A 15,117-nucleotide genomic window follows, 5' to 3' on the forward strand; every position below is an offset into this window, starting at 1 on the left:
GTTTAATGTATATGACACAATGACTTGATAGAAGCACAATTATTTGATATAGGTATATATAGGCATATAATAATGACTATTGCAATAAGGTTAGTAGCACATCCATCAATTCAGTTACCTTTCATGTGTGAGCATGCACAGTGAGAATTTTTAAGATCTATTCTCTAAGCAACTTCCGGGTATATAATACCTGTTAAATATTATTATGTACAGCCATCATGCTGTACATTGGATCCTCAGAGCCTATTCATCTTAAAACTGTAAGTCTGTATGACCACCTTGGCCCATTTTCCTCCCTTCTCCCCTGCCCAGCAACCACCAATCTACTTTGTTTCTAGGAGTTTCTATGATTTAGATTCCTTATTTACGTGAGGTCACACAGTATTTATCTTTCTCTGTTTGACTTATTTCACTTAGTATAATGCCCTCATGGTTCATCTACATTGCTGCAAATGGCAAGATTTCCTTCTTTTTATGACTAAATACTATTCCAGAGTATGTGTGAGAGTGTGCGCAGTGTAGTGTTTATCCATTCATCTGTTGATGGGCATTTAGGTGGTTTGCATGCCTTGACTACGGCAAATAATGAACATGGCGATGCAGATACCTCTTTAGGATCATGATTTCATTCCCTTCAAATATATACCCACATGTGGGATGGCTGATTATATGGCAGTTCTATTTTATTTTTGGAGGAACTTCTATAGTGCTTTCCATAGTTACTATACCAATTTACATTCCCAGCAAGAGTGTACAAGTGTTCCCGTTTCTCCTCATACTTACCAGTACTTGTTATCTCTTGTCTTTTTAATAAGAGCCATTTGATAAGAGCCATTCTGACTGATATGAAGTAATATTTCATGGTGGTTTTAAAGATTCTTTTTAAAAATTCATACGAGACAGAGAGAGGCAGACACAGGCAGAGGGAGAAGTAGGCTCCCTGCAGAGACTCCGATGCAGGACTTGGTCCTAAGACCCCAGGATCGCAACCTGAGCCAAAGGCAGACGCTCAACCACTAAGCCACCCAGGTGTCCCTCATTGTGGTTTTGATTTGCATTTTCCTGATGATTAGTGATGTTGAGCACCTTTTCATGTACCTGTTGTATAGCTTCTTTCAGAAAATATCTATTAAGGTCCTTTGCCAATTTTTTTTTTTATTGAGTTGTATGAATTCCTTATATATTTGGGATATTAACTCCTTATCAGGTATATGGTTTACAAATATTTTTCCCATTCCATAAGTTTCCTATTCGTTTTGTTAATCATTTCTTTTGCTATACAGAAGCTTTTTAGTTTGGTGTCCCCCCAGTTATTTATTTTTCCTTTTCTTCCTTGTGTTTTTGGTGTCATATCCAAAATATGATTGCTAAGACCAATGTCAAGGAGCTTCTTCACTATGTTTTTATCTAGGAGATTTATGGTTTCAGGTCTTATATTTATGTCTTTAATCCATTTCAAGTTAATTTTTGTGAATGGGGTAAGATAGGTGACATCATGTCCTTATATACCTTCTTCACTCAGGACACCAACTCTCGTGGCTTTTCATCCAGCCTTATTAGCCATTCCTATTTGCCTCTTTTCCTAATACCCCCTAACATTGTGTGGCCCAGGACTCAGTCTCTGGTACTCTTCTCTATATATACTCACTCCCTTGGTGATCTCATTCAGTCCCATGATTTTGTCCTCTCTACTAACAAACTACTAAATTTGTTTCTCCAGCTCAACTCCCCTTAAGAACTCCACTCATGGGCAGCCCGGGTGGCTCAGCAGTTTAGCGCCGCCTTCAGCACAGGGCGTGATCCTGGAGACCCAGGATCGAGTCCCACATCGGGCTCCCTGCATGGAGCCTGCTTCTCTCTCTGCCTGTGTCTCTGCCTCTGCCTCTCTCTCTCTCTGTCTCTCATGAATAAATATTTTTTTTAAAAATTTAAAAAAATAAAAAGAACTCCACTCATATGTCCAATCAGTTGACTCAGTATCTCTGTTTAGATATCCAAAGATCTGTCCAATACTGAACATGGGATCCTCATACCAGGTCCGTATCTAGCCTAATTCTGTTTCACCTGCAGTCTTCCCATTTCAGTCAATTGCTATTCTGTCCTTCCAGTTCCAAGCCAGAAATCATGGACACACATTTGATTTTTCTATTACATGTTACACACAAATCATCAGGAAGCCTCCTGGTTCTTTTTTAACATCGACAATGACCACTTCTCACTTCTTCCACTATTAATATCTTGGTCCCAGTACCACCATCTTTCTTTCTTTCTTTCTTTCTTTCTTTCTTTCTTTCTTTCTTTCTTTCTTTTTATTTATTTATTTATTTATTTATTTATTTATTTATTTTTATTTTTTTTACCACCATCTTTCAAGTGGATTATGGTAACAGCCTTCTAAATGATCTCCATGTTTTCTTGCCCCATATAATCTATTGTCAACCTGCAGCCAGAATGATCCTTCAATTTTTTTAACATTTTTGAGGTATAATTAATTTACAAAGAATTGCACATATTTAATGTATATAATTTGATAAGCAGAGTGATCCTTTTAAATACCAAGTCAGACCATGCTTATTCCCCAGCACCCTTCCATGACTCCCCATTTCCTTTGGAATAAAGCCAAAATTCCTAATGTGGCCTACAAGGTCCCATAGAATTTACATGTCTGTTACCTCTTTAACTTCACCTATTACCCCCGACCTTTGACCACTCCGCTCTGGCCACAATGGCCATTCTATTGTTCACTAAACATACCAGGCATACTCTCATCTTAGGGCTTCACAGAGGCTGTTCCATCTAGAATGTTATTATCCCAAATATCCACACAGCTGATTTCCTCAACATCTCCAGTCCACTCAAATATCTCCTCAATGAGGACTACCTTGACACCTGTATTAAAATTACAACCTATACTTGCTCCTGTACTCTCACCTCCAATACTCCCAACTTCCCTAATCCTGTTTTATTTCTTCCTCATGGCCTTTATTACCTTCTAAAACACTATTTACTTTTATCTAATTATTAGTGTCTATCCTTAAGAATGAAAGCTAAGAAAGTAGGAATTTCTGTGTTTTGTTTATAGATATATACCAAGTACACAGAATAGTACTTAGCAAACAATAGGCACTCAATGAATATTTATTGAATGAAATATCTAATGATAGATTAGGTAGGACCAGATCAAGGAAAACTTTTAATGCTGACTTTAAAATATTTTATCAAAATTATATTAAAGCCATGCACTGGGGGCGCCTGGGTTGAGCTCTGCCTTCAGCTCAGGTCATGATCCCAGAGTCCTGGGACTGAGCCCCATGCCTGGCTCCCTGCTTAGTGGGGAGCCTCCACTCCCCCTGCTTGTGAGCTCTCTCTCTCTTTCAAATAAATTAATTAAATAAAGCCATGCATTGCTATAAATAATCTAAGTAGAGTTGTAGAGTAGGAGCCCCCAGAAATTCAAGGCCCAAGAGCTAATCTGAGTGGTCATATTACAGGTCATTGAATGGGCTTCCTTAGTATGGGGTAGAAAATCTGGAAAAAATATACATATTTGAAAGCAAACTTTCCATAGTTCCATCCCCTGGCATTAGGAATTTGTGGAGGGTCAGCCAAGCTTCACATAATAGTGGTAGGAACTAAATCAGGTTTAGACTTTGGGGGATGAAACTAAGGTGTCCTCCTGGTCTGCAAGGATATGAGACTATTTAGTTCCAAGCAAAGAAGCCTTCCACATAGGCACCTTACTATAAAGCTCTGCACTGAGTTTTCAGTACAAGACTCCACCTAATAAAAGCAATCCTCCCTTCCATTTACCATTGGTTATTCTATACATGGATCTTCCATAGGAACCTAGCAAACACAAGATAAGGGGTGGGATTGATCTAGGGCAGGATTCAAATATTCCTAGGAGTTCCGGGCAAATACTATTTTAATATTGGGATAATATAGCCCCACTGTTACCCAGTTTCTATGATGACCAGTAAAAAATTGTAATGCTCTTAAAACAAAGTAGTCTAATTAGGGATTGCCAATAGGGTCTGAACAAAGGTTTTGATAAAAGAAACAGAAAGGAGTCAACATATGAAAGCCCCTAAAGAGGTGAATGAAGAGAACAAAGTTATTAAATAGATGTGGAAATGAATGAACTGAGAAAGGCAAAGATGACAAACAGGCTTCAATCTGAGGAAAATCTCTTTGGTTTATTCAATTATTTTATTATCATATAAAAATATATATGAAGAAACAGAAATATGTCAGTAATAATTCTATGAAACTTTCAGCATAAAATACAATACTTTATAAAGTAAAATTAGAAGAAATCATTCTGGAAAAATATAATTTTGTGAATAATTTTATCCAACTACATAGTAACATTTGTGTGGTTTTGTTTTTGGACTTAGGTGATTATATGTAGCTAGTAAATTTATGTATATATTATAAACACATAATAATAAATTAACAAAACACATACTTGAAACATTTTTACTTACAATGATACCAAGAGAATGGACTTTTCATGTACTTGGAAAGAAAATAAAAAGAATGACAGTGCACAGCTAACCTTTAAGGAAAGAGGGGGGAGAATGAAATAACAACTTAAAAACTGTAATAGCAGTTTAGTTATGAATCTAAATAAAAATCATCTTAAGTAAAATTTTAAAGCTTAATATATTTTCTATCTAGAAGGAAAATATCTACACAGTACTAATATACATAATATTTTATTCAAATATAGTAAAACATTACTTGAAAAAATAATGATTATAAAGCTATACTTAACTATCTAAAACAAGTTCATTCAGACTCAATTATTAATAAACAAAACTACTAAACACTTCAGACATAACAATCGGACCTTCATCCTTCCTTGGAATCTTGGACAACTTAAAAAGCACTGAAGAAGAAGGTCAAAATATAAAACTGTCAAAACAAATCTATTTTAGTGTTCTTAAATGTACATTTCAGCAAAATATATTAAATGTTTTATAAAGTAATCACTTGCTATTTGGGATTTAAAATGAAAATGACTTAGATCTATTTTCAGAGGTTTATGATCTACATATTAGACATCTATCTACACACATCCAATCCAGAGCAAATCCTATCTATATCACCTTCTAAAAATAATATCCACCCACTTCTCTCCATTCCCCTCTGCTGATGGTGGGAGAGGAGTGGTCTAAGCCACACTCCTCTTTCTCCTGGACTACAGCAATAACCTCCTAATTGGTAACATTCTTGCTTCCTTACAGTCCATTATGTACTCAGCCACCATATCAGATCATGTAAATTTCCCTGTTTAAAATCCTCCAATAGCTTCCCATTAACACCAAGAATAAAATCCAAACTCTTATCTGGGTCCTGCCTTCCTCTTCCAATCTACTTTACTGTCTCCTTCACTCACTTCATACCAGCCACTTCAGACTGTCCCTTTATGTGCTGAAAATGTCAAATGTGTTCCTGCTTTAAGGAAAAACTTCATTTTATCAAGTCAGAGCACAGATCTTCTTGTGAATGTTCCTTCTGGCCATTCAGCTCAAGGCTCAAAAGTCACTTCCACAGAAAGGCCTTCCCCTATTCAATCTAAAGTAGCGCCCTCTAACCAAACCCCACCAGCACTCCTTTCACATTACACTATTTTCTTCATAGCCTTTATTACTCCCAGATATTTTCTGGTTAACAGATCTATTTTGTTTATTGTCCTTCTCCTGCCACTAGCGTACATGGCCCCAATTAAGAGAGCAGGGATGTTAGCTGTCATTCACTTACATACCAGTACCTAGAAAAGGACCTGGCACATTAGAGGGTACTCAAAAAATACTATTTAAATACATTAAATATAATCATTTTGCTGCTATATATCTATCAAAACTCACACTATCGATTACCTCAATTATAGACTTGTATTTAGAAATAATTCAATCTGTATTGAAAGGAAAACACTTCAAAATAATTATAATGGGAAATGTTTTCAAAGTTCTCCGAAATATTCAGTAAGAATTCAAAACATCAACAATAATAAAATCATTAATATGAATCTTTTTTTAGTTTTTAAATATAATAGCTTATATTAAAACAGCAAACAATAAAATTAGGAAATTAAGAGAAAAAAAATGTTTTTTCTGGCTTATTATCCTAAAAGTAATTACCTCTAATACTGCTACAGTTACTCAAATTCTGAAATTCCATTCAATTATCTTTGAAATATACCTTTATTTAGCATGTTATTCCCCAGAAAAATAACATAATCTTATGTAAGCTTGCAAATATTTCAAGTTAGGCCTAGTAATCAGAGCATTACTATTAGTCCTTCTATTCTAAAAAGTCCTATAGAATATTAACAGTAGATGACATAGAATGCTTAGAGTTTATTCTCAGAATGAAATGAGAAATTGTCAATTTAAAAAAAAGGCAATAAAATAGAAAAGAGGAACATGAAATCCTTTTCGCACCGTGGTACTCATATGCACTTCTGAAGTATTTTACTATTATACTGTGTTCTGGCCTGTTTTTGAAATGCAATGTAAATAAGTGGTACACCACCCCAAAATTGAAACACTAATTTCAAAATATCCCCTTGGTAAGTCCGCTAGACTTTTGTTTTCATAAACTAAATTTTCTTGATTAAAAGATATTTTAAAATGTCATTTTAAAGACCAAGGCACAAAGGAATTAAATTTTAAATACCACAGAAATACAACCAGTGAGGAATTTGTAAACCCACTTAGAGAAGCCCAAAGTTGTAGGAAATACAACCAATTCATCTCCAAACTAACACAAGTCATCTTCCTAAAACAGATCTGTCCCCTCTCCTCAAAAATCTTTTTTGGCTTCTCTGGCATACAAATCAAACTCCAATTTTTTCAACCCAACGTTCAAAGTCTTACCCAATTGGATCCTTTTCGACTCTTATCTCCACTATATCCTTTCCTAAACTCAACATACACACACACACACACACACACACACACACACACACAAGTCACACAAATTGCATTATTTAATTGCTATTCCCAGCATTGCCTATCCTTTCCCACCACTGTATCTTCAAGCTCTTCCTTCTGCCTTCAATCCTCTTCTGCTATATAACCTTCTATTCCAAATCTTGCCCAGCTTTCAAATTTTGGCTCCAATCCTATGTACTCTAAGAAGCTGTCTAAAATCTGCCCCCAAAGTAATACCTCCCTCTCCCACACTATCACAGCACTAAATGTGTAACTAATAGAACTTACTAATACCATCTGCTTAATAGCATAATTATTTGAACATATGTCTATCGCTATTCTTTTCTTATTTGTATTCCCTCATTAACTAATACAAAGCAGAAATTAAATAGCTGTTGAATTAAACTGAAAGATTCTGATTATCCAGCCTAGTATACAACACAGTACCAAAGTATGTCAGACACCCAGTAAATGTGCACCAAATAAATGAATGTCTTATTTCCCAGTCCAGCAAATCTCGTTCAGAGCAAGAAAATAATTATCTGTATTTTTAAAAGATCAGCTGCAACAAGAATTAAGTATATAAAGTAATGAGCAACTTACCAGAGTAAATCTGAATCCTTTGGGAGAGGGCTGAAGTGTTAATTTTATACATGCAGGAAGCAGGCTCAAAAATGTAAAACAAAAGCTAAAAACATGAATAAAAATAAAGCATTTGTTTTTTTTGTAGAGACATAATTAAAACAAGGAAATATTTTTTAATATAAGGATCACATTACTTACCAACTTAAGTTTATTTCAAATGAAAGGTTTTCTTTTTAAGATTTATTTATTTCATTTATTTATGAGAGAGAGAGAGAGAGAGAGAGAGGCAGAGACACAGAAGGACAGAGAAGCAGACTCCATGCCGGGAGCCCGATGTGGGACTCAGTCCCAGGACTCCAGGATCGCTCCCTGGGCCAAAGGCAGGCGCTAAATGGCTGAGCCACCCAGGGATCCCCTCAAAATGAAAGTTTTTAAATTTATTAAATGTAAATTTAATACCAAGTAACATTTAAATAAAACCACATATTGAAATATTGTAATATATACATGAAATAATACAGAAAAAATACAGTGCTTATGTTATTTATAGAAAAGATACACAAAGATAGATAACTAAAATGAATTATCAAACATTCAAAAGTAAGAAAACACTACCAGGCATAAAGAAACAATATATGTAACACAAACATTCATGAAATTTAGTCACAAGAGAATCTCTCACAAAAGTTGATTATCTGATTTTCCAGCCCATGGCAAATCAGAAAGAACAAGTTAGAAAGGGAGTGAGCAACTGCAAGAACTTCTCCTAATGATGGCTGATGGGCAGGGAGGAAAAAGAACTCAACAAGCAGAGCAATCTGGAGCCATTTAGTACCATGGCAAATAGTTTTTGAAAGGCCTAAGGACAAGTATCATAACACAATACAATAACTGATGTTCCCACTGTTGGTGGCTTTGTGATGTGTCAACTTGGCTTGACTGAACTATGGCTCCCTGAATTCTCTCTCTACTATGCTCCCACCTACAGTGGGCTACAAGGGATATTCTCAACAGAACTCAACAACAGAGAAAGGCAGCACCCATTTTGTAGCGCACACACACACACACACACACACACACCCCTTCTCTCGGATACTCAGACACTAATCTTGGTGCTGCTGGGATGAGATTTCGCAGTTGTAATGAAAGTCCCCACTCAGTTAATTTTAATTTAATCAAAAGGGAGATTCTTGGATGGCCCCGCTTAATCAATTGGAAGATTTTTAAAAGAGAGCTTAGGGCATCCCTAAACTCAGATTCCAAACAGCAGCTGGGTTCAGACTGACTGTTCTTCCTTTCCCTTAGATATTGCTTCCTGAATGCCTGCCTTCTGGACTTCTGGTTGGTTCAGTCAGACCCCACGATTATATGAGCCAATTCCTTGTTAATAAATTGCTCTCTCTCTCTCTCTCTCTCTCTCTCTCTCTCTCTCACACACACAAACACACACACACACACACTCCTACTCATTCTTCTCTGGTTGAACTCTAATTGATACACCACTGAAAATCGTGACTCTTCAAGATAATGTTTAATCGTGTTTAGTAGACTTTGTTTGAGGAGGAGGGAAATAGAGAACAATCCAGAGAGATTATCATGTAATGTATTTCAAATAAAAGTTTTGGTGTAGGGACACCTGGGTGGCTCAGTGGTTAAGCATCTGCCTTCAGCCCAGGGCATGACCCTGGAGTCAGGCTCTCTGCATGCAGCCTGCTTCTCCCTCTGCCTGTGTCTCTGCCTCTCTTCCTCTGTCTCTCTCATGAATAAATAAAATCTTAAAAAAAAAGTTTTGGTGTGTAGAGGGATAGGTTTATGTTATGTGGAACACTGACTAATGAAGACCACCTCATTTCCTAATGACACCAGCTAAATGAACTATTACCGTAACACTTTTAGAGAACAGTTTACACAACACTATATACAAACTTTGTATCTCTCACCTGATTATTATCTGGATGTGATGTGGCAAAATATCCTTGATCTTCAGAAAGACGCTGAAGCTGCACCAAATATTGGCTACTTTATCCTTAAAACAGATTTGTTAGTTTTACCTTCTGATATAATTGAAGGAAATATTAATCTCTATCAAAGTACAGCCAGCCCATAATCTCTAAATAAACTTTTGAGACACAAAGCTTTTGTTCACAATTTTATAAATAAGTTGCTTAAACTCTCTAAGGAACACACACACACACACTCTCTCTCTCTCTCTCCACGTTCTGCAATGGGAGTTGACCTAAATCACTAGCCAACCATAATCTAGACATTCCAAAGAAATGTTTGTTATTTTTCAAAGAGCAGCACACTACCCCTAATACTTAAGTTATTCATCTTTGGAAATTTTTCCAGGAAATCTTATTTCCTAATTTGTAGAATGCGTGTTTTCTGACCCTTTTCATCACACACCTGAAATTATCTCAAGTATAACCTACTAGCAACTCACAATGACAAGAGTTAATTGCTAATAAATCAAGGCATTTAAAGACATTAGCAGTTGTGGTAGGATCACTTTCAAAATTAAATTTGTAACTACAGCTCTCTGCTTTTGAAACCCATCCTCTACACAGCTGCTTAACTCACAGCTGTGTAAGCATAACATCAAGAAAGTAACTATCACTGACAACTGTACCATCCCACTTCCCTCTGTCGATCAAAGAAAAGGCTCTTCAGATTTTGAGGGCAGTAAGTGAACAGAGGTGGCCAGCAACACTATCAAACATGTATGATACCCATTTTTATGATTATCATGATAAATGCTATTTCTGAAGTGGAAAGCAAGGCAAGTAACAGCAAATAACCAAGCAGCTTAGATGGGGAATTAGTTTTTCTTTCTTTTTTTTTTTTCAAAGATTTTATTTATTTATTCATGAGACACACAGAGAGAGAAAGAGAGAGGCAGAGACACAGGCAGAGGGAGAAGCAGGCTCCATGCAGGGAGCCCGATGTGGGACTCGATCCCGGGTCTCCAGGATTGTGCCCTGGGCGGAAAGCAGCATTAAACCGCTGAGCCACTGGGCTGCCCTAGTTTTTCTTTTTATAAGTTTTAAGGTTAGAGGAAATATAAAGAAGTTAACACAATTTTCAAGATTCAAACCACAGTTCTGCCAAGTACAAGCTACATGAATCTCTGACTTCAGTTTTCTGATCTGTAAAATGGATACAGTAGCTACCTTAGACCTATTACAAGATTCAAATAAAATTACATGTGAAGTGCGACGCCTGGGTGGCTCAGCAGTTGAGCATCTACCTTCTGCCCAGGGCGTGATCCCGGATTCCCAGGATCAAGTCCCACATTGGGCTCCCTGCATGGAGCCTGCTTCTCCTCCCTCTACCTGTGTCTCTGCTTCTCTCTCAGTGTCTCTCATGAATAAATAAATAAAATCTTAAAAAAAAAAACACATGTGAAGTATGCAGCACCTGCTAAGTAAGAGTGGTGACAAAATAGTGATTTTTTGTGATTATCAGCATCAGTAGCACCAGTATCTCCATCAACACATAAGTCATATATTCCTGTTCCATCATGACACCAAACTCTTTCTTGATCTCTTTCAAACTGCTGGTATCATTCTCCTTTAGATCCATTGAAAGATAATCTATAGCAATTTATAGATTCAAAAATTAGAAATATATATATGTATTTCTACTTTTTAAAAGAAATGTTTATCAAAAGCAAATTATCTATAAATATGTTGTCTCTAACCTTATTAAAAGGCCTTTTTGTTTCATAAAAATGGTTTGTTTAATTTAATTACTAAATCTAAATCGTCAAATTATCCAAGTAATAAAAGTTTAACAAGAGTGATTAAGCTAGCATTAAATGAAATGAAAGATTCTCATTAAAAATTACAATGGGTGAAAATTATATATGAATTATGAGATCTTACTGAAGCAAACATGATTATTAGTTTAATAAATAATTTCCTAAGACTAAAAAAGAAAATATAAACCAAAAACTACAGAACTGTTTAACTTTGTAGCTGCAACTTCTCATGCTGTCTTTCACCATAGATTCTATTTCATTAGAAAAATATATAACTGAATTATGGATTTCATGATGGCATAAATATTATCTATTCACTTAATGTACTAGAAAATGCCAGCCAAGCTAGAGGTCATATACTGGATTAAATAACTGGCAAAAAAATGACTGCAAGGAGAGCAGCTGAAGTTACTATTCCTTGTGTTGTCTTCTATATGAAATCCCAAGAGGCCACAGCAAAGGTAGTGTTAACAAAAAGGAATGATACTGGACAATAAATTTAATTATAAATAGAAAAAAAAGAAAGAAAAGAGTAAGAAGAAAGGTTTTTTTGTTTTTTTTTTTTTTTTGAGAAGAAAGTTTTTAAACATACCTCAAATAATCCACGATCAACTGGGAAGAGTCTTCTTAGAACTTGCAGCGTTTGCTCCCTTTCCGTAAGGAATGGCAGCCAGCAGAGAATGAAGGAAGCCACAACTGTACAAGCTAGCTTAATTAACAACACAAACCTAGAACAGAAATAAAGGTAGCCAGTAAGATAGGGAGAGGTTAATCATTCTGAGAAATCAGTCTCAGTCTCACTAAAGATAATAAATACAAATGCATAGTAATGATAAATCTATGCCAGTAACAAAGGTTTAATATGGGAGTCTACTCAAATCAGAGTTCACAATTATTAAAATGTATAAGCTCTCCAACAAAAAGACTATCACCATCTTAATTAACATTTAACTTTTACGTCTTTCCAGTGCAGCCATGAAGAAAAATGTCAAATTAGAATGTATTTCTAATGAGTATAAAATGTAAAATGCTCTAAATGGGTGAAATCCTATAGCAATGTTCTAACAAGCCAATCCACATTACCTCCAGTAAATGTACATTGATCAAAATATTTCTCTAGTTAGGAAGATGTAAGTAAAATAATATAGAACATGACTTAATCTCTCTTCCAACTCACCACACAGTCAACACGCTAATAAGAAATCACATAAAGGCAAAATGAAAGACCACCTTCATCCTAGTAAGTATGCCAAATAAATTCTCTGAAGTACTTAAAAAATTCTGTTATTTAAAAGCCACTCACCCCTTTCCTTTCAGGCCTTTTTTAAAACACTTGCCAAGTAAAAAGCAAAAAAATGGCAAGGAGTGGTAAAGTTCCATCTGTTTATAATTTATAGCTAAGCAAAATGCCAGTGAGCCTAGTAGGTCCCAGTCACAAGATACTCCAAGAACACCCCACAAAGCAAAGCCAAGACTCACAGAATTATATATGTTTCTATGTCAAGGAAATTATCTCAAAAATTGATAGATCTTGCATTTTATAGAGAATATTTCTTATGTAATTTTTTAAAAATCTTTATTTATTTATTATTTATGATAGACATAGAGAGAGGCAGAGACACAGGAAGAGGGAGAAGCAGGCTCCATGCTGGAAGCCCGACGCGGGACTTGATCCCGGGACTCCAGGATCGCGCCCTGGGCCAAAGGCAGGCGCTAAACCGCTGAGCCACCCAGAGATCCCCTGATTTTAAAATAATATATAATGAAAGTTATTTCTAAATAAATCAAAAGTACTGAAGTGATAAATTATTAAGAAATTGTATATAATGGCCTCAAATATATTAAATTGACTGCTAAACAGAGCAACTGATTTGTTTAGATTTAAAAGACCACTAAATAGTTAACACATAGCTTTGTTTCTGCTAGACTATTTCACAATGTTAGTATAATATAACAAAATCTAGAGAATAAAACAATGATTCAGAGTAAAACACACACACACACTTTGTTGATATCATCACTTTCCTCTATAATATGCATCAATAGTATAAATTAATATATGTCCTTGATCAGAAATTAATACTCTTATAGTAAAACAACATCACAATTAGATTTTGCAGTTCAAAATGAGCTGAACACTCATGTTTACCTCCTCTCCTTCCCAAGACCTCCTTAAAATGATGGGGAATTTTTAAAAGTAAATATTCACAGCTGTAAAGATAATAGGAAGATGGGTTACAACAGGTAAAGGTTTCAACACATTTCTAGAAGACAGAGGACAGAGAAGCATAACAAATAAAATACGATGGAAGAAGCCAGAGCTTAGAAAATGCATAGAGGAAGCCCAAGCGAGCAAGAAGCCAATTCACTCTGCAAGCCCCTGGAGAACTTAAGAAACACCAAGTAGGTTAGAGTGCTTGAGTAACAAGCTGAAAAGAAAACAGGAGGATTAAATGAAAATGCCTACATCAAGACGTCAAATCCCACCTTACTCCAGATATTTGCCACCTCCCCCAGCCACAGAAGGAGGAATATTTCTCCAAATAAATGGAATTAACTACCCAAGGCAGCTAGTGTAGAAGTGAACACTACAGTGCAAAACCTCCACATTCTGACATGGACCCCAAAGTGTTCTTGGCCAGCTCCCTGCCACTTACCCTATAGTGTGCCAGATTCATAGAGAACTCACATGCAACTTTTTCTTCTGCCTTATTCTTAAATAAGAATAAATATACTAGGACCAAACAGACACTTAAGAAAAACCTATAACAAGAAAAAGAAGCAAAATGAAGAGGGAAAAAATTGACCCTAGAAGAATGGAAATAATCAAGGAATAGTAGATAAAAAGAGTAATTCAAATTTAGGATAAGATTAATAAAATAAATGATATTCAATAGAAGTATTAGAGATAAAGTCAAGATAATCTTCTAAACCATAAGACAAAAGACAAATAGATGCTCAAGACAGAGGTGAGGGGTGCCTGGATGGCTCTGATGGCTAAGCACCCAACTCTTGATTTCGGCTCAGGTCATGATCTCAGGGTCCTGAGATCAAGTCCCTAGTAGAGCTCTGCCTTCTGTGAGGAGTCTGCTTGGGATTCTCTCTCTCCCTCTCCCTTTGCATCTCCCCACACTCGCATGCATGCTCTCTTCTCTAATAAATAATCACTAAAAAAAGAGGTGAAAGCTCTAACATCTAATAATAATAAGCTCAAGAAAGAGTAAAATGAGAAAATCTACAAAGAAATAATAGCATTTTCCAGAACTAAGGAACAGGAGTCTTCAAAATTAACGAGTCACAAGAGTAACCAAAACAATTGTTGCAAACACCTCTACCTAAACAAATTATTATTAAATTTCAGAGCCCAAAAAGTAAAAAAAAAAAAAAAGTAACAGCAGCAACAGTAACAACAGATAATAATAGCAATATATACTCATAGAGAGCTTAGTATCTCCCAAGTACTATTTTATTTATAAATAATAATTACCTCAGTTCTCAAAGTAAGCATACAAAGTGGGGTGCCTGGCTGGCTCAGTCAGAAGAGCACTGACTCTTGATCTTGGGGTTGTGAATTCAAGCAGATTCAAGAGATTACTTAAATAAGTAAACATTAAAAAAAAAAGCATACAGAGTAAGAGTAATTATTATCCCTATTTAACAAATGAGGAAAGTATACAGTGGTTAAAAAATGTGTCCCCACAAAAAGACATAATCCCAAAAACTTCAAGACTTTGAATTTAATCACAGAGGAAATGCCACGACAAATTCACCAGAATGGTTAAAATGAAAATGACTGATAGTTGATGAAGTTGAGTACCTGGAAATCCCACA

At 35.7% G+C, this 15,117-nt stretch overlaps 1 protein-coding gene across 2 annotated transcripts in view; it reads right to left on the reverse strand.

Moving 5' to 3' along the window:
• ALG6 (ALG6 alpha-1,3-glucosyltransferase) overlaps positions 1-15,117 on the reverse strand; it is a 67,977-nt gene that overhangs the window by 10,177 nt on the left and 42,683 nt on the right. For both annotated transcript variants that reach the window (XM_041771725.1, XM_041771726.1), the window contains exons 8-12: positions 12,590-12,775; positions 11,879-12,014; positions 9,467-9,552; positions 7,545-7,629; positions 4,488-4,558 (exon numbers count right to left, since the gene is read on the reverse strand). In XM_041771725.1, the coding sequence (XP_041627659.1) occupies positions 4,488-4,558; positions 7,545-7,629; positions 9,467-9,552; positions 11,879-12,014; positions 12,590-12,775 (564 nt within the window). The remainder of the gene's footprint in view (positions 1-4,487; positions 4,559-7,544; positions 7,630-9,466; positions 9,553-11,878; positions 12,015-12,589; positions 12,776-15,117) is intronic.

Source organism: Vulpes lagopus, chromosome 10, assembly GCF_018345385.1.
Source record: "Vulpes lagopus strain Blue_001 chromosome 10, ASM1834538v1, whole genome shotgun sequence".
NCBI lineage: Eukaryota > Metazoa > Chordata > Mammalia > Carnivora > Canidae > Vulpes > Vulpes lagopus.